The 18,454-nt window shown below is 37.3% G+C and overlaps 1 protein-coding gene across 1 annotated transcript in view; it reads left to right on the forward strand.

The window, feature by feature from the left end:
- Positions 1-16,695, forward strand: part of NSMAF (neutral sphingomyelinase activation associated factor) — a 39,610-nt gene extending 22,915 nt beyond the window's left edge. The window contains exons 14-31 of the mRNA XM_065830821.2: positions 377-456; positions 1,865-1,955; positions 2,049-2,112; positions 2,232-2,283; positions 3,173-3,293; positions 3,587-3,718; positions 5,579-5,621; positions 6,146-6,309; positions 7,404-7,512; positions 8,884-8,942; positions 9,645-9,712; positions 11,352-11,419; positions 11,653-11,776; positions 12,526-12,609; positions 13,610-13,760; positions 14,146-14,248; positions 15,244-15,353; positions 16,320-16,695. Of these exons, the coding sequence (XP_065686893.1) occupies positions 377-456; positions 1,865-1,955; positions 2,049-2,112; positions 2,232-2,283; positions 3,173-3,293; positions 3,587-3,718; positions 5,579-5,621; positions 6,146-6,309; positions 7,404-7,512; positions 8,884-8,942; positions 9,645-9,712; positions 11,352-11,419; positions 11,653-11,776; positions 12,526-12,609; positions 13,610-13,760; positions 14,146-14,248; positions 15,244-15,353; positions 16,320-16,414 (1,718 nt within the window). The 3' untranslated portion in view covers positions 16,415-16,695. The remainder of the gene's footprint in view (positions 1-376; positions 457-1,864; positions 1,956-2,048; positions 2,113-2,231; positions 2,284-3,172; positions 3,294-3,586; positions 3,719-5,578; positions 5,622-6,145; positions 6,310-7,403; positions 7,513-8,883; positions 8,943-9,644; positions 9,713-11,351; positions 11,420-11,652; positions 11,777-12,525; positions 12,610-13,609; positions 13,761-14,145; positions 14,249-15,243; positions 15,354-16,319) is intronic.
- The last annotated feature ends 1,759 nt before the right edge of the window (positions 16,696-18,454 follow it).

Genomic DNA, 18,454 nt, shown 5'->3' on the forward strand with positions numbered 1-18,454 from the left:
TTTGGTGGGGTTTAACTGTAGCGTGACAGAATAGTTAATGAATGGAAAGAGGATTCCAGCTGCTTTTGTGCCCTGTGTAGCAGGATTCATGTTGACTAGGTAATATTAGTTGCAATAGCCATCACATATATGTAACTACTGGGTCTTAAGCAAGAGGTTTGAGGTTAAGCCTACTTGAAAGGAAGGCGGTAAATAGCTGTTTACAGTAAGACTCTCGTTCTTTTGTAGTTAAGGAGCAGAGAAAGTTACTAGGGAGGGCTCTGAGTTGGTTTTGTGTTTGTTTTCTTGTGGGGGTTTTTGTTTTTTAAAATACTGATTAGAATATATTCTTGTCTAGTAGAAACAACAAACACATTTAACTATGGGGTTTTTTCAGATCTGACAAAGCCTGAAACATTCCGTGACCTTAGTAAACCAGTTGGTGCCCTGAATAAGGAAAGGCTGGATAGATTATTGGTATGTATATCTTGGCATTTATGTGTTGCACATTTTGAGCCTTATACATATTGGCAATAAAAGGACCTCTGTCAAGCAAGCTATGAGAACTACGTAGCTATCTAAAACTAACTATAAACCTTATCAGAAGCAAACTTGCCTATACACATATCACATTTATTTTCAGCTTGATTTCATCAGTACTGCTTTTGTCAGTACTAATTTAAAGTGATTTGAATCTGTTTCCTCTTTCTTAGTACCCCTTCATATGTATGCACTTTTATTTGTTTTACGTCATTTTTCAAATAAAATCCTTAAGTCCATTTAACTATTGTAACTGCATTTCTATGGCAGGCACTGAGATGCTAGAAACATTCTTGGAAATATAAAACTTCAAGCCCAATGGGTTTAAATATGTCATGTAAAATACATGTATGAATTAAACAACACAAAGTACTAGAATTCTTAAGTACTTCCTTTTAAGTAAAATGCTGAATTTGAGGGAGAATGCTTCCAAGGAAGGAGATCTGTATCCACGGAGATCAGAGCACCAACTTGAAATTTCCACATGCAGATAATAGTGCACAGACTTTTTCCATTTCTCAAAGTAGTCAGTTGTTTTCCTTTTTTCCATAAGCAATCAAACACGTGGTTACAGGCTTAGAAGGTTCTTGGTTTCTTAGCTTTTAATCCTTTGTATTAAGTCATTGTCTCCTATGGTAAGTTAATTACTCCAAAACCGTTTACAGAATGTAACTGTATTTAATGTTTCGGAATCTTTATTAGTTCTTAATGAAGTATTAGGAGAAAAATATCGCCAGATTAACTTTTTTATATTGACAAAAAGGATTATTTCAAAATCATGAAGCTTCCTGAGGTTGTGGAGGGAAAGAACATTATCAGTTTTAGGTTTCACTAAGAGTAAATAAAGTTTTCTCTCTGAGATCTGACTGTTTCCTCAAACTGTTAGCCACCTCATACATAGTGCAGTAGAAGTAATTTTGTTTAGGTTATTATAGGTTTTATGGATAATACCTAGGAGCTTCAGACAGGAGGGAATCTTCCAGGTTGAATTGAGTCAATATGTTCTTCCATCCTCATTAAACTTCACGTGAAAGATGAAAAGAAAGTCTTTGCACTCCTTTGAAGTTGAGTCACTGCAGTTACAAGTGAAAATGAGTTAAAAAAAAAAAGCAGAAACCTGATAATTCTGGATGATAAGTGCTAACAATTTTTTTGCTGTATTGATTTACTGATCTGATTAAAGCTGAGTGGTTGTTAGAACTTAGAGGTTTTTTTCTCATTGGAAAAAAATAGGGTAGTCCTAATCTGTGTCTTTACAAAGAAGTAGCAGGTATGTGTTCAATATTGAGGGAAAGCAGGAGTGCTGATTTTAAACAGACCTCTCTTTCTTCTTTACATGTTGCAGACACGTTATCGGGAAATGCCAGAGCCCAAGTTCATGTATGGGAGCCATTATTCATCTCCGGGTTATGTTTTGTTTTACCTTGTTAGAGTTGGTAAGGCAGCTTTTACATGCTTTGTGGGCAGACAGCTACCTCCACCGTGGACAAGGTTTGGAGGAAACTGATGGTTTTTTTTCTTCTCCTTAGCTCCAGAATACATGCTGTGTCTGCAGAATGGAAAGTTTGATCACGCTGACAGAATGTTCAACAGGTTTGTTTACATTTAGGCTGTAACTAGTTTGGTTTTGTTTTCAAATGTGCATCAAGGGAGTGCAAAGCCTTAAAATGAATATTTTTTTTAACAAATGTTGATTGGTATGTGTTATCTAGTCTTGCAGAAACCTGGAAAAACTGTTTGGATGGTGCAACAGATTTCAAAGAGGTAAATAGTTGGAAAACAGTGCGAGTCCTTCTTGGTGTCTGTGCTAAGTTTTCTGTTCTTAGATGTCTCCTATTGATTTGAGAGTTTTGGGGTGGGGTGTGTTTGCTTGTTGTTTTTTTTTTTTAATTTTGTGGTTTGTGTTTTTTAGTTGTGTACGGTTTTGTTTGGTTGGTTGGTTTCGTTTTGTTTTAAGGCTCTTGACTGCATTTTATGACTCCTTTAACATTTGTAACTTGTTCCTTCTCTGTAATTTCATGATTGCATGTCTGTGTCTGCTTTCTGGCTTGTAGTTTGACAGAAGTGTCATTGTGAATGTTATTGCAATAAGTGGGAATTACCAGAGTGGATTAAAGCTGAAAAGATGCAATTCTATGTCTTGTCTGCTGGAACCTTGTAAGGATTTGTCATATTACATCTGGAGAGGTTGAACTATAGAAGTATTTTCTTAGTTATTTGAGCCTTATAAAAACTATAACTTGTAGAATATATTGAGAATTATTAGCTGTCAGACAGTAAGTGCTGGTAAATAATGTCTTTTATAAGGAGTGGTACTTTAAAAAAAAAATCTATCATTAATCATTAACTATAGTGGTCTTTAAATAATTGACTTCTGAAACTTCTGTCACCATGCAAGTTTTATTCTAGATTTTTTTTACTTGACTTTTACCTGATGTCTTAAAACTTAGAAGATACCTGTGCAATGAGAATTCTGAAGATACTCTTAGATATTATGGATCTGGGACAATGGGAAGAAGTTTCCAGTGCTTCTTCACTGACAGAGAAGAAAGCCTGGAAAAATTACTACCGAGGTTTTTACTGACTGTATTCTGCTTAAGTGATCAAAGCTAAGCTAATCTTGAAACTTTTTTTTCTTTTTTTGTTCTTCCAGTTAATTCCAGAATTTTATGAAAATGATTCTAGTTTTCTAGTAAACAGTTTGAAGTTGGACTTGGGAAAAAGGCAGGGTGGAAAGATGGTTGAAGATGTAGAGCTTCCCCCTTGGGCATCAGGTAACGACAGTCAAACTTCTTACATTATGAATTAATTCAAGATTATATGGATTCCTGGGATGGTGGCTCTTATCTCAAATTCCCATTCCATTTCCTTTTGAAGGAATTTTTGCTTCAAAACATTGATGTAATTAGTAGTTGTATTTAATTTTTATAGCAAATTTGAGGATTGGTGTGCAGTGTTGGGTTGGGGTTTTTTTGTTTGGCTGTTTTTTCAAGAAGGAAGAGGAACAGAGACGGATGACAATACTGCATGGGATATCTTCTCCTTTAATTAACTCTTCTCTTGCCAGGTCCTGATGACTTTCTTCAGAAGAGCCAAGAGGCTTTAGAAAGTCAGTATGTATCAGAACATCTTCATGAATGGATTGACTTAATATTTGGCTACAAGCAGAAAGGAAGTGAAGCAGTTGCAGCTCACAATGGTAAATACACACTTTACAGAAACAAGAAAAAAAAAGGATGCTTTAATTAGGGAGAAATGGTAAATAACAGCATATCTGTAATGCGTAATTTCTTTTGAGTGTTCATAACCATGCTTTGAATGCTTGATTCTTAAAGGAAATGCAGTTCTTCGTTACTGGAAATAGTCTTACCTAGTAAAATCTGTGGCCTTCATGGTGATTTGCATCTTTGAAGATGTACTCAAGATGATAGGCAAGAAGATTCTACAGCACTGCTGTTATAGCTCGCACAGTGTGGTGTGGCAATGCAGTATGGAATTAGTGTTTCCCAGTTAAAGATGAGAGTCTGTTGGGTCTGCACACAAACATGTATTTAACTCTCCTATGCCTTATTTGCAGTGTGAGAATTTAAATGCGATATATTTTTTTTTTATTATTGTTATTTTCCCCCCGGCTCCTGAGAGAACTGGCTAGGGAAAGAAGAAGCTAATCAGTTATAGCTCTTTAGGAGCAAGAATGAAGGAAAAAGTGTGCAGGTGACTCCATTTGTCCTTGTGTACTACTGCAGTAGTATATAGGCCTTTTACTGTACACATGGAAAGTTTCACTGTTTGCAGTCTTATTCTGAGGGTGTAAGTAGCTGTGATAGATGCTTACAAAAGGAGATGTTATTATGTGATTGCTTTGGTGATGTGTTTAATTTATCTAGACCAAATAGTAATATCAATGATTAACAGATCGAGCAGTCTCATATTTAACCACGTATGTTACTACCCAATAAGGAAATGTCTTCTTGGAAAAGAAAGATTAGCAGATCAGACTTAGAGGGTGTTTATTCCAGCAGCCCTGATCCTTTTGAAGGATTACAGGTAACAAACAATACTGAGACAGTTTACACTTCACAAGAAAAAATAGATTTAAAAATAAGACCTTCCTACAACAGTGGGGAGGGAAGGAAAAAGCAGCTCTTCATTTTGGTTGTCAGTGCTTTCTACTTCCAGGGTAAGATAATGCAATTTGTTTTGTGATGTGGTTTTTCTTGTGTGTGTTTTTTGGGATTTTTTGTTTTGGTTTGGTTTGGGTTTTTTTCTGTTTTTGTTGTCATTCGTTTTTTTTAACATGGTTCTTCACGTGTCCTTAAAACATGATTGGCCGTATTTTATATTTTTGGAGTTTGGCATCTGATCATACTGTGACCATGAATGTTAGTTACAATGTGCCAGGGCCTTTGAATATTGCAAATTGGCATTTAAATTACAGCACCTATATTTTTATCTCTCAAATGAGAGTACTTCTAATACATAATGTACTTCTGCTGCAATGCATTTTTATTAGCATAATGAATTGCTGACACTTAGGTAGATAAGAGAGGCAGAAGGGATCTGTGTATGAATGAACTTGTCAAAACATAAGGTAAGTATTGCTTTGCAGAGGCCCCAGAGTAATTCACTGTGTAACTGCTAGCCTCATAACAAATGAACAAATTACCAGGTAGACCTTTATGATTAATTTTTAGTGCATTTTGTTACCTGTCTAGAAAATAACTAGAGATCCGGTTATGAAACTGTGCTTTTCTTTCTTTCTTTATTGGGGCGGGATGGTATTTAATGAAGCTTAAATAGATCGTCCTTCCTTTGTGGAAGGACTGATTTCTTCTGAAAGTTTCTCTGAGTCCTTTAGAAATCCTAAAATATATTCAAGTAAGAAACCCAGGATTAAAACACAAGATCTCAAACTCTACAGCCTGCTGGAATAGCTTAGTTGCTTAAATATAACCAAGCTGAGTAAAAAATACAACTTTTTTATAGTAGTTATGCGAGGCAAAGAAAATGAGGTTTGCATATCTACATTGAACAAATAAACTTTTTTTTTTTTCTCCAGTGTTTCACCCGTTAACTTATGAAGGAGGAGTGGATTTAAACAGGTAATTAACAAGAATCAGAATGTTTGTGTTAAAGCAGTTAGCTGGATTTCTCAGTATCCCTCCAGGTTATCTGTGGGCTGTAAAAGTGCTCTGTGTGTGAATGGTGTAGCTCTTTGATTTTTATACTCCTGTCCATGCAGACAACCAGCATCAGGTTGTCATTTTTAGCATGCATTGAAAGGTTCTTACTTGAACATCTCTTCAGTCTGACTTTCGTGAAATTGCTGTGTTGTTCGTTGGTTGGTTGTTTTTTTCTGTTGTTGGGTTTTTTTTGTTTGTTTGGTTTTGTTTTGTTTTTTATTTGTTTGTTTGGTTTTTTTAATCTGCAAGCATACTGTCACTGTACATAAACAAAATTATGAAGTTGTCATGACTGTCCATCACATCTCAGGTAAATCAGTTCTGTAAGAATTTGTGATGGCCTGTAGTGCTGTACTAACCGCATGTGCAGGCCCATGCTTCCAGGGGAGTGGAGGGAAAACAAAGCACTCGCCTACTTAATCAAATGTCTTGTTTTTGTAAAGTATTATGGACCCCAATGAAAAAGTAGCTCTGCTGACACAAATCTTGGAGTTTGGACAGACGCCAAAACAGTTGTTTACGATTCCTCATCCCCGAAGGATAATACCGAAGTTGAAAAGCTTGTCTCGAACATCTAGTCACAGCGTTTCCATAGCTGAGTCTCCAGGTAAATGTATAACAGATAAACTGATGATATAATGGATTTGTAGTTTTGAGAAGTTCCGTATCTTTGTCCCACAGGATCTCATTATACAACTCTCTTGGCTACTTTCCCTGTAAGACAACTCAGAATAGATCCATGAACTGTTAAAGAAAATCTGACAATATCTGCTTCGAATTTGAAAACAGGGGTGTTGTCCTGCATTTTTGCCTTCTGTTCATGTGGTCTCCTCTGGGACTGCTCAATCTCTGCTTTTGAAGCTGTGGAAGGTCCATCACCCCTGGCCTTTCATGGCAGTTCAAAATCAAGCTGATAATGACAACAGCTTCAATGACCATATCTGCAGGCATTCTAAATGATGTAACGATTTGTTCAGTTTTTGGAACAGGGATGACTTTGGAGTGGCTTGGTCTAAATAAGCCCTAAGAACTTAAATTAAGCATCCAAATGTTTTTCCCTTTCCATTACTTGGATGAAAATCTGTAAAGAAATTACTGTTTTCCCTAGATACTGTAGGGACTATATTGACTGAATAACTGTCTTCAAGACAAGTGTGTGTGTGTATATATATATATGTATATATGAAAGCTGTGGACAGGCTGGAGCAGGTCAAGAGAAGGGCTACAAAGATGATCAAAGGACTGGGAAGTCTGCCATATGATGAAAGGCTGAGAGAACTTTTCCATTGGGAAAGTTCTTGATACCTCCATGGAACACCGAAACATCTCTGCTGAAAAGTCTTTCATTTGGGGTGTTGTGTGGTGGTGTTGTTTTGTTTGTTTGTGTGTGTTTCTTTTTTGTTTGTGTGTTTGTTTTTTTTTTTTTCCATATTGGAAATGTATTCTGTAAAGTCTCCAGTTTAATAGCCCTGGTTTGAGGAGAAGAATCATATTTTTGACTGTGTAAGGCTGTGCATTCAGGAAGAGATTTGGAAAATAGTCATCTTGTCACTCTCTGCATTAGTCAAAAATTCTTACTCCTTGGAAATCTGCATTATATCTGTACTTTCATATTTATGTTTGCAACTTCAGCTACCTAGTTATTTGAAATCTTTTTATTTTCTATTTGTGATGAAACTTTATTGTGGCATTTTATTGCAGTTTCTCCAAATGAGGAGTCCTTTGAAGATTTGACAGAAGAAAGTATAACACTTGCTTGGAACAATATTGCCAAACTAAAATTAGATGAGCAATATAAAATTCACAAAGAGTAGGTACTATTCTTTCCACAGCCAAAATTGTTCCATTTAATGGGTGAGGGGTGTGAGGGGTGGTGGTATCTGCATGTCAATCTGAATGATGGGTTAGGGTCTAAGGTAAATACTTTTCTTTGTGGAACAGCTATTGATTTGATTGTGCAAAATGAGTTTGAGTATATGATGGGTTATCAATCCAGGAAAGTTATTTATCAGCTTGATTTTTTTTTTTTTTAATTACTTTTTTGTTCCTAATTCAGCAGATATTGATTACCCTTCTCTAAAACAGTGATAACAGCAGCCAGACAAAGTCTTCCATTTATTTATTTATCTATGTATAATCCCAGGATGACCTCACTTCTTCATCTTGCTTGATTTGAAAGCTTAAACCACTTAAATTCATCTACCGTACACCTTGAGCTGCTGCTGTGTGAGCAGTTTGTCAGGTGTCCAGCTACAAGTTTTCAGTTAATCCAGATACAAAACTACTGTTCTGATGGATTCCTGGGGAGCTGTGAGTTGGCAGGGGCACTTCAGGTGAACTTTGAAAATACCTAACAATGCACAATGCAGCTGTCTTTTAAAGAACAGATTTTCCTTTGGTCCCTTCCGTTGTCCTAGTAGCTGGACTAGTAGGAGGGTTTCTTGCTGCCTGAAGTGCAACTACTTTCTTGGTGGCTGTAACTCAGTCTAGAAAATAAATATTTTCTTGTCTAGAAAACAAGGTACTATTTGTAGTGAGAAAGGGTCTCTGTTACCAGATTGTTAGGGTTAGGAAAACCTTGATCCTGAAAACAGTCTGGAATTTCAGCTTCTGATTTATGTTTTTTTTTTTTTTAACCTGAAGGCTGCTGAGAAAAAAAAAAAAATAGAAGCATATCTGTATAGCAGAATTTTGGCTGAGCAGAATGCTCTGTGCTTCCTAATAACTAGTTCCCTGACATAATTTATATGTCTAAATTTCTAAACAATGTTGACTTTGCCAGTATCAAGTTTGAGGAGAAAAGACCTGCAAGTTCTGATTTCTGACACGTGAGGTGTTCAGTATCTGCTTGTAGGCAGGTTCCTGACTTCTTGTAGCTCATCCTAAATCGGAAAGACTGAATGTGAAACTATTTGTTCTCTCATGTGGCCATGGTCATTCTGATGAGGATGAAGTTCTTGAAGAACAATATGGGAAACCTGTACTGGTGTTTCATATGTTATGTCAAGGTATATTTCTGTCTCTAGGCATATAACACACTGCTGTAGTGCTTTTCATCTCTTTGTATGTCTTAGCTCTTACAGAGATCAAAGAATGAATTTCAGCTGTAGTCGATTTGCAGTGTGGTGGTTTAAGTTTCAAAACTTGTGAAATGACCTGTAAGCTTACTTGTATTAAACAGGGCGATCACTGGAATAGCAGTCACGTGCAGTGGGTCATCTCTTTTCACTACTTCCCAGGGTAAGTATTGTTGCAGAGGTATTTACTAGAACCTGCAGTGTAAATGCAGGCTAATGTTTTGTGAACAAAATAGCATGAAACTCTGAAATGTAGTTAAGATTGAATCCCATTAATATCTTCTCTGAGAACAAAATGAAGACATTAAAGGGGATATTTCTGGAATCACTGAGTTCTAGGTTTTTTACAGGCATGAAAAGAGTGGTCCTAATCTTTTGCCAAAATCAAGATTCTTGTTTTCATTTCATGCTCAGTTCCTTCTTACTGTTAGAGGGAATTTCAGTGTTTGTATGTGAAGGCTACTTCTGTTTGGCTTTTGGATCATCACCTTTGCAAGTCACCTATTATAGAAATGAAGTTAAATATATATTTCCTGTAATTAAATAGCTTAAATTCATTATTTTTTTAGGTTTTAGACCACTTTGATTCACAGATTTCAATATTATCTATATCTAGGCTTAGGAAGGTGGTAATTTCTCTTTTTAGATACCAGAGTTACCTTAGAGTTTGATGGGCATGGGGAAGTCCAGCTGTAACTAGTTCCAGGCTCAAGTCAAAAGCTTTTATAAGGGTTTCTCAAAGACTATGAGAAACCTGTATCTGCTTTTCCTAGTAAGATATCTGAATATTCAAACAGGAGCAAAATTACTAGCTTCTATAATATGAAACAGTTCTTTTATCTTCTGTTTTGTCCATTATCCCCAGATTCAACTTTGAAGATGTTTTCCAAAGAATCAAAAACAATCCAGAGAAGTGTGTCCTTTTCAAACATGGTAAGTTGCTGTTGAAATAAAAACGAGATCACTGGACATCTTCTGAGAGCTCCTCAGAGAAATGGCTCTGGGCATTGCATCGCTGCCTCTTTTCTTCCCCTGTCCACTCAAATGGATTGTGTGTGAATAATTCAGCAGAGTGAACTGAAACTCTTATCAGGCCTCCAGGGAGACAGAGAGCATTCTGCAAACATAGACAGGGAGAATTAAATGGCTGCACTTTACTTCTGCACTGTAATAGCTCTGTTCTGAGTTGCCCTGCTATCAAGGGAAGGGCTCATGGTAGACAAAGCTAGTTTGGCATGAGCAGAGGAGTCTTCCTGAACAACCTTGAACTACCATTGGGACCAGGATCACAAAGCTTAAATTCCACCCACGTGGTCACATCCAGCATTGCCTTGCTGCTTCCAGGTGTTTGAAGGCTGCAAGTCAGCCGGCAGAGAAGAGCCAAGCACAGGGAATGGAATCCATGCTGGGGAAGTTTGAGACATCCTTCCCCAATGAGCAGTGATCTCAGCAACCTCTGAACAACATTGTTCACCCACTTATAGAATGGAACTTGGAAAGAGATTCTATATTGGATTTTCTGTGCCTGAGCACAGACCTGGGTCATAGAGATTAATTCCCAATTGTCATGTTCAGAGTCCTTTACTGAGGCAAGACACTAGGATATGTTAGCCTTCTCTGTACCCTCATCTCTAGGGGGAACAAAAAAGGCAAATGGGATGCCCAGTCGGAAGCCATAGCACGCCTCAACAGGTCCCCAGGCAAGGTACAGGAGCAGGGCCCTCTGGTCTGCCATGGCTCACAGCAGGTAAATCTAGATACAGCTATTCCTAATGCTTTAGCCAAGGTAAACTTATGAATGTCACTTCTTGACACTGTAAAAAGGGAGCTCTTTGCCTAGGCTAAAAGTCAGCTTTTCCTGTGGAGGCCTTGTATACTTTTTTTTGTTTTTACTTACTCTTCTCCGCTCTGTAAGTTGAGTGCTGATCTGTTGTAGCAATGCTAGAAGCAGTAGTCTTTTTACAGTCCAGAAGCATACTGTTTTTTAGAACAAATATGAAACATGACCAGTAATGATACTAGTAGAAGCACTGGGCTGATTTTTCTTTCCCCTTGCTGCTTCCAGTGATGGTAATGTAGCTAAGCAGCTGTCTATAAAGGATGTTAAAGAATGTTTCTTGCTGAGAATCATAGGAATTAGATTTGTTGTTTAAAAGAGCTGAGCTGATAAGTAACTGTCATGGAGAAGAAACAGAAAAAAAACCATTCATTTTTACTTTCTGTTAGCTGCTTGCATCTAGAATTGACAGTAGCTTCAAGATGAAGAGCTGACCCAGTTTCTCCTAAGTAAGGAATTACATGCCATCTAATTTTGAAAAAGGAGGTCCATCAGTTCTGCATGTTTCTGAACTTCAGTGCTGCTTTTATATTTACTGGGAATTAAGTATTCTTGCTGTTCAATGTCCAACAGTAAGGTTTTACTTGATTAGTATCCATATAACACCTGTATGTGGTGTGTATAGAAGATAAAAATGCTTCTTGTTATCCAAAAACATGTTAATGTACTTCTGTTTGATTTGGGCTAAGAAATTGAACACTACTCTTTTTTTTTTTTTTTTTTTTTCCCTTACAGGCTTTGTCATCTTGTCTAATCTTACCAGGAGATACCACTGTCATAAGTTCTTCATGGGATAATCATATGTGTGTATTTACTTCCTATTGACTCTGTTGAATTACATTGTGTACCTTGGTTGTCATATTTATGGTTTTAGATAAAGATACAGCAATTCATTGTTAAAACACAGTGTCTATATTTTTAGTTTTTTCAGTACATTCTGTTAGAAACTGTAGAAGCAAGGTTACTTTATCTATTTAGAAAAAAAAAAGTTTAAGTTTTCTGAAGACATAATGCCTTTATATCCTCTTCCTGTTAGATATTTTTATTCAATTGCATTTGGAAGACAGCAAGACATCTTAATGGGACATGATGATGCAGTCAGTAAGATCTGTTGGCGTGATGGGCGTTTATATTCTGCATCTTGGGATTCCACTGTGAAGGTTTGCATATGAGATTTTTATACTTCAGTAACTACTTAAAGCCAGCGCTTTGTAATATTCAGCCAGCCAAATGCTTTGGAGTGGATGTCCCTGGTGTATTAGAACAATAACTTAGCTAGTATCACATTGAGTTTATTTCTAGAATTTCTTCTTCATATAGCTTTATCTCAATTTTGTTTCAAAGCTAAAGGGTTACTTTAAAGAAATGTCATTGATTCTAACTTGCTCTAAATGTGGGGGGTTTGGAGGCAAACTGGATTTGTTGGAGGATTTGGAGTGTTTTGTGATCTTGACCGATCGTTCTGTTTGAATGGAATAGGCTTCTAAAATGTTGAAGTTTAATAGTTTTGTAGCTTATGTTCTTCAGCTAAGTGGACCAGGAGCTTACTAATCTGAAGAGCATGCCTACAGTTAGGTGGAAAGATAATTTGGAAGTTAGAGACAGGAAAGAATTTCCCAAAGCCTTCTACGTATGGCTTTTTGGTAAGTATATATTCAGTGCAGTGATACAGCCCTATTTAGGTAGGCTTCTGTAAGCTACCTGGAATCAGCATAATCATGTTTAATATGTGGCTCTGCTTAGGGTAAACGAGTTCAGGTGCCATTTAGTGTTCTGTATTCTGCCACGTAGGCAAGGCCCACAGCTGACACGAGCCGCCCTTCTTGTGATGTGAGGATTCAGTACTAAAGAAACTCACCCAGTGTTACATTAATGCTTCCGTGAGCGAACTTAAATATCTGTGTTGTAGGTGTGGCACTGTGTTCCCGGAGAGATCTCGAGCAATAAAAAGCACCACTTTGAACTGCTTGCAGAGTTAGAACACGATGTTAGCGTAAGTATGTGGATAGAGATATAGTATCTCAGAATATGGAAGTTAATTGCTCATTAAAATCAAAGTCAAGATCTAGTGTTAAGGCACAAGGATTGGGTTAGAAGGCTGAGGGGTTGTGTTGTTTTGAGAAGTGTGTGTAGGGGGTTTTTGTTTTATGGGTTTGTTTTTTTCAGTCTGTGTCTTGTGGCAGTGTCCTCTGCTTCCTTGTTTGAAAAGTCCATACCTGGCAACTGAAGCAACAGCATAAACAGAAGTTTCTTAATTTACTTTGCTCAGCTTGTATGCACATAGTTCCAGGGGGTAACAGGGAGGGCTGAGATTTTGTTTGTTTGTTTGCTTCTTTGTTTTTGAAAACAGACCAATATTTTTCAGGTATTTTCATTGCTATTGCTTCTTTTTAATGTATCTTTGCCAAAGGCAAGCAAATGAAAAGGAATGAGTTGTTTACCATGCTACAAAGTATATTACTGAATTTCAATGTAAATATATAAACACATTGTGTGCAGTGAATCATAAACGTGTAACTGCACACTCTTATTTATAGCCTCTTATGTCACTCTGGTAGGATATTTATTAATAGAATTGCTATGTGTTAAACCTTTGGTTTTTAAACAGGTCACAACATAGGCTGGTACTAAAATAGTTCTGGTAACATGTAAGAACTGTACCCAAGAGAATTGGAAACAACTGAGAGTCAGGAAGTTCTTTAAAGACGAAAGTCTTCCATCTAGATGGAGAGTATGGGTACTAAAAGTAGTCTGAAATGTCAGTTTGCATTTCTGATTCTTCAAAGAAAAAGCATTTTAAAATATCATCAAAGGCACCAATCATACTTTTTATAGGCACGATTTTTAATAATTTTACTTAATAAGGATGTCACATAATTAAATGTAAAAGCTTTTTGTAAATGAAATATAATCTTATGGATAATAGGCTTGCTTTGTGTACATTTAAAACCTGCCTCAAGAATAGAAAAATCATGAGATGTTTAACTTTCTAGGTAAATACAATCGACCTTAATGCTGCAAATACCATACTAGCATCTGGAACCAAAGAAGGTACCATCAGTGTGTGGGATGTTACTACAGCAACAGTGCTGCACCAGTTGCCATGTCATTCTGGGACTGTGTTTGATGCTGCTTTTAGTCCTGGTACGCTGGATTTCTGTTTTTAATATGTTTGGAGATTCAAAAGTAATCTCATTCTTGATGTCATATAATATACCCTTGTTATTGGAATTACTACTTTAAGGGGATGGTGAGATGTTTTGGATTAACAAGCATCTCTATTACAAGAAATTTCTTAGTTATACACAAGACCATACTGGACTATAGACGAGTTGTATAGACTCTAAACCAATTTTGTTTATCATTGCTTGCTTTGAGACTTAATTTACAGTACACTGTCTATAAGTAAGTGGGTCGGGCAATGTCACATCTAACTTGCTGGACCACAGACTGCTTCGGGAACTAGAACTGAATGTCTAAACGTGCTTTTTGATGCTGTTTCTTTTGTTTGCTTTTTTCTTTTGTACAGACAGCAGACATGTACTCAGCACAGGAGAAGACTGTTGTTTTAAAGTAATAGACGTACAAACTGGAATGCTTATATCTTCAGTAACTACTGATGAGCCACAGAGGTAATTCTGAGAGCAATTATGATTATGAAGCTGTGCGGCCAACTCAGTTAACTGTGGAAATGCTTGATGGTTGGTGGTAGCAGAATGGAAAGGGCAGGAATACCAACAACTTTGTTTTATCAAATTACTTTTGAAAGTGCAAAGGCTGATACTCTACTATGTTGTGCGATTATGGTCAAGCTGTCCAAATTGGGGCAAAATCTGTATCTATGTAAATAACTTGCATTCTTTCAACAACTTTAAGTTCCATAAAAGATTATGAGAGCTGTAGCTAAGCAGCTCTTCCAGCAGCTCAGCTACTGAAATTTCTAACAAGTAGACAGTTCTCTTACTTGAATCATCTCTGTCAACAATCTTTATTTTGGTTTGGTTTGGGTTTTTCTTGCAGTGTTTCCTTTTTGTTTTCGATAATCTAGGAAAAGATTGGCTATTACAAAGAGTGATCACTTTTTCCACAAAGCAGAATGCAGAGAGTTCTCTATGGTTTATCAGGAAAATGGAATGCTTACTCAGTTACTGCGTGAAAACATGGCAGCCAGACACAGAGTACACTTGATTTCTTGTGTGTGTATATACATAAAGAAAAAAAAATATATACACATGCATATACATAGATATATATATATATTTATCTATTTCCACAAAAGTTCTCTGTGCACTTCAAGTAATTGTTTTGGGAACATAAAGTGACAGAAGTGAAAGTGATGGTTCATGAAAGCACTTGGGAACTCACACATGTACAGCTGACCTGGTCCTCTTCTGTTATGAGAATGTTTCCTCCTCCTGCCAGGGGAAGTTCTGGCTGAGAAGCAAGTTTGGGTCATGACCCTTTAAAATAATTTGGGAATAACCTTTCCAGAAAGACTGTTAAAGAGTAGAGTTTCCTTCAGTTTCATACTTCCATTTTCAATTATTTTTTGGCTTAGTCAGTTTGGAAATGTTCAGCGCTTATTATACAGAAGCTTGAAGTGAACTGATTTCAGACTTGCTTGCAGGTGCTTCAAATGGGATGGAAATACCATATTGTCGGGAAGTCAGTCTGGTGAGCTACAGATTTGGGACCTTCTTGGAGGAAAAGTTATTGAAAGAATCAAAGGACATACAGGTATGCTTGGACTATTCATATTTTCAAATTGAGTGGAAGGTTCCTATTTTCCAGCTCTGTTAGTATTGAAAAGTTTGAGAGTCATCTGCTCAGTGAGTGGGTTGTTGTTGATATTAGTGTTACCTGGAACAGTAGAACTAGAAGTAGGTCCACAAGAGCCTCCAAGGAAATTTTGTAGCAGTGGAGGAATATTGCTGTTCACAAGACTGACCAAAGATAAATGACTTAAGATATTTCTAATTCACACAACATCACAAAAGTCAATATTTTTCTACCTCATGGCCATAATAAAGTGTGGTATAGACTACACTATATACTTTGTCGAAGTTCATCAGGACTGTGAGTCTAACAACAGATTAAGTGCACTAGAGAAATTGTTTTGGATGGGGTTTTACAGGCTTCTTAAATGTATCTGTATAGTCTTCAGTACATTAGCAACCCAGATGCGTGAAGGAGAAAATCTACCTCAGTTTTATTCAGTTTGGTTTTCAAGGCTGCCTTCATGAACAGTTAGTTCAAACTTCCCTACTATAAGCTTGTACTCTCAAATTTGACGTGTGTAGAGATCATTCTGTAGCTGGAGGAATGTTTAGAAGTGGGCTTCTAGGCATAAGCTAGATGTGAATACACCATTAATACAAGAAGTCCAAATGGTGGAGTGAAAAATCTAGAGAAACCTCCTCCTGTTGTCCCCATGAATCCCTTAGCCAGTGTGCCATCTACATTCTACACTGCCATGGATGTTGTCCCTCCGGTACCCAGAGTCAGCAGAGGCCACGTAGCATGAGATCATTACTGTGAAAAAGAGCAGCCACCTCGTAGCCTACTAAAATTCTTCTCAGCATATGTGGTGTCAGTGTAATCCAAACTAATGATCAGATGATCCTAAACTCTTAAAAAGATCTGTTCCATCACCTTGAGTACCATTTGCATTTGGATTTACTTGTTTGGTTTTCTTTCCCATAGGTGCTGTAACTTCCATGTGGATGAATGAACAGTGCAACAGTGTTATTACAGGAGGGGAAGACAAACAAATCATGTTCTGGAAACTGCAATACTAAGTGCCCTCCCCTCCAGATATTTAAATGAACTCTTATTTTAAACCAAACCTTTTAAAGGAACTTTAAAAGTGTGCAATGATGGCTGCTGAAGTTCAACCAGATAGGAAGCTTTGTTCAGCTACAACTTTCTATGTTATGGTGACTTCACTGAGAGCTCTTAACTTCCCTACTGTATGCATTTGTTTTTCATGGACTATTATGCTGAAAATGCTTGTCTAAAATTATATCTGAGATGAAATTAAAGACCTATTTTTCTGTAATTAAAGAGCTCTTAACTTGCAGTCATTGTTTGATTTGCGTAGAATGCATCATAGCACGCTGTTGGAAGTGGTTTCAAAGCAGCATTTGCATTCTTGAGTCTTTAAGGATGCTTGTGATTAATGCCATGTCTCATGACATAATGTATGTGCCTCTTGTGTAGCAAACCTTTCTTCCTAGTGAAGAGACAGAGAGGGGTAAATACTGATTTTGATGCTAAGGCAGCTGTTCTGAGCTGTATCTGTTTTCTGAGTTGTATCTAGTCTTCCAATGTGGCTATTTGCAAAGGCATGGAAAAGAATAAGAACGTCATCTATATTGCTTTTTCCTATTGAAAACCAGTACTAATGTATTAGCCTGAAAGGAAGCCATGCATTAAATTGATCCCCTAACAGAGAGCAGTTACACATATATGTAATGTCGTGATATAGATCTTCCCCTAATACTGTGCCTGAAGTTAGTCTGTCATGTCTTACGCTCTATTACTACTGCCCTTCCTCACTTCTGTCACTCTCCTTCTCTTAAGAATCTTCAGCATCTTCATGGTTTGTTTGATGTTCTCAACCTCCTTCAACTTAAATCACCTTTGGGGTGGAATTTAATGATTGATAGCATTTAAACAGAGCTGCAGCTCCGGGGGTTACTTAATCCCTTGTTGTTTTAACCCAGTGACAAAGCAGTGTTTCACTAGGCTTATGTTCTCTATAGGACTTAAGGGTATGATTTCCTGCAAGGGACCATCCTGAAGATGAAGACTTGAAATAGTCTTTAAATGGCGTATTACAGCAACAAGCAGCTGCAGTTCAGATGTTGCTCCAGTGTGACCCAAGATCAGTATTTATTTCTCTGGTGTTCTCTGCTGCTGGTATTAAGAAGCCCTGTTGCTGTGTCCAGGACAAGAATTCTTCTAAACTATGTTCAGTCAGTCCTTGTCCATAGCATCCTGCCTTGGTTTTTACACTTCACACCTATTTCAGGGCACAGCTGTTTCTTTAGCATTGTAAAACAATTGTTTTATGGTTGGGGTGGTTTTTTCATTCCCTCAGTGGTTTTTTTTATGCTGGACTTTGAACTTTTCAATAAGGTAATGGAATGATGTTAAAGCAAACTGGCATTTCAGCTGCATTACGCACTTGGCTTAGCAAACAACTGAATTTATGTGTAACTAACGTGTGTAGTGAAGACATGTGGTGAAAGGTTAGCCCATATCATGCATGCCTGCTGTTACTAGACTTGCTGTCACAGCAGAATGTTTGGTGTCTGCCCTGTTTCTTTACCTTTCATTATATTTATTTCTGAAATGTATCTATGTGTAGTCAAAGACAACACAGAAAGCCACATTCTACACTTCTGTAGAAATATCTTGGGTGATTTCTGGGTTGTACTGAAAACTTTATGTTTTGTTTTAAGCTTATCTATCTATATTGCTTGTTTACCTCCACCCTGTTTTATTTTTCCCCTGGCCCACAAAGCTTAGGTTTTTCTGCATTACATTACCAGCCTGGGTTTAAAACCTTTAGCACATCCTACTTTTGTATTCTGTTCCTGGTAATGTGCAGTTTTGCAACTCAAGTTATACTCCCCTGTGCTTGAAAATCACAAAGGAATTACTTAAGCAATAGTGAAGTACACACCCTCACACACCTGTTTTCTTGATGCTGTCTTACCCAAATTTGGGGCACAGCTGTGCTCTTCTGTCACTAGGTGGCCTGCTACTGCTATAAACCAAGGGAAAGTGACCCTGAAGTTTATGACCTGTGACTTCAGCAACCTCGAAGAGAA

The sequence above is a fragment of the Patagioenas fasciata genome, chromosome 2 (assembly GCF_037038585.1).
Source record: "Patagioenas fasciata isolate bPatFas1 chromosome 2, bPatFas1.hap1, whole genome shotgun sequence".
NCBI classification, from domain to species: Eukaryota; Metazoa; Chordata; class Aves; order Columbiformes; family Columbidae; genus Patagioenas; species Patagioenas fasciata.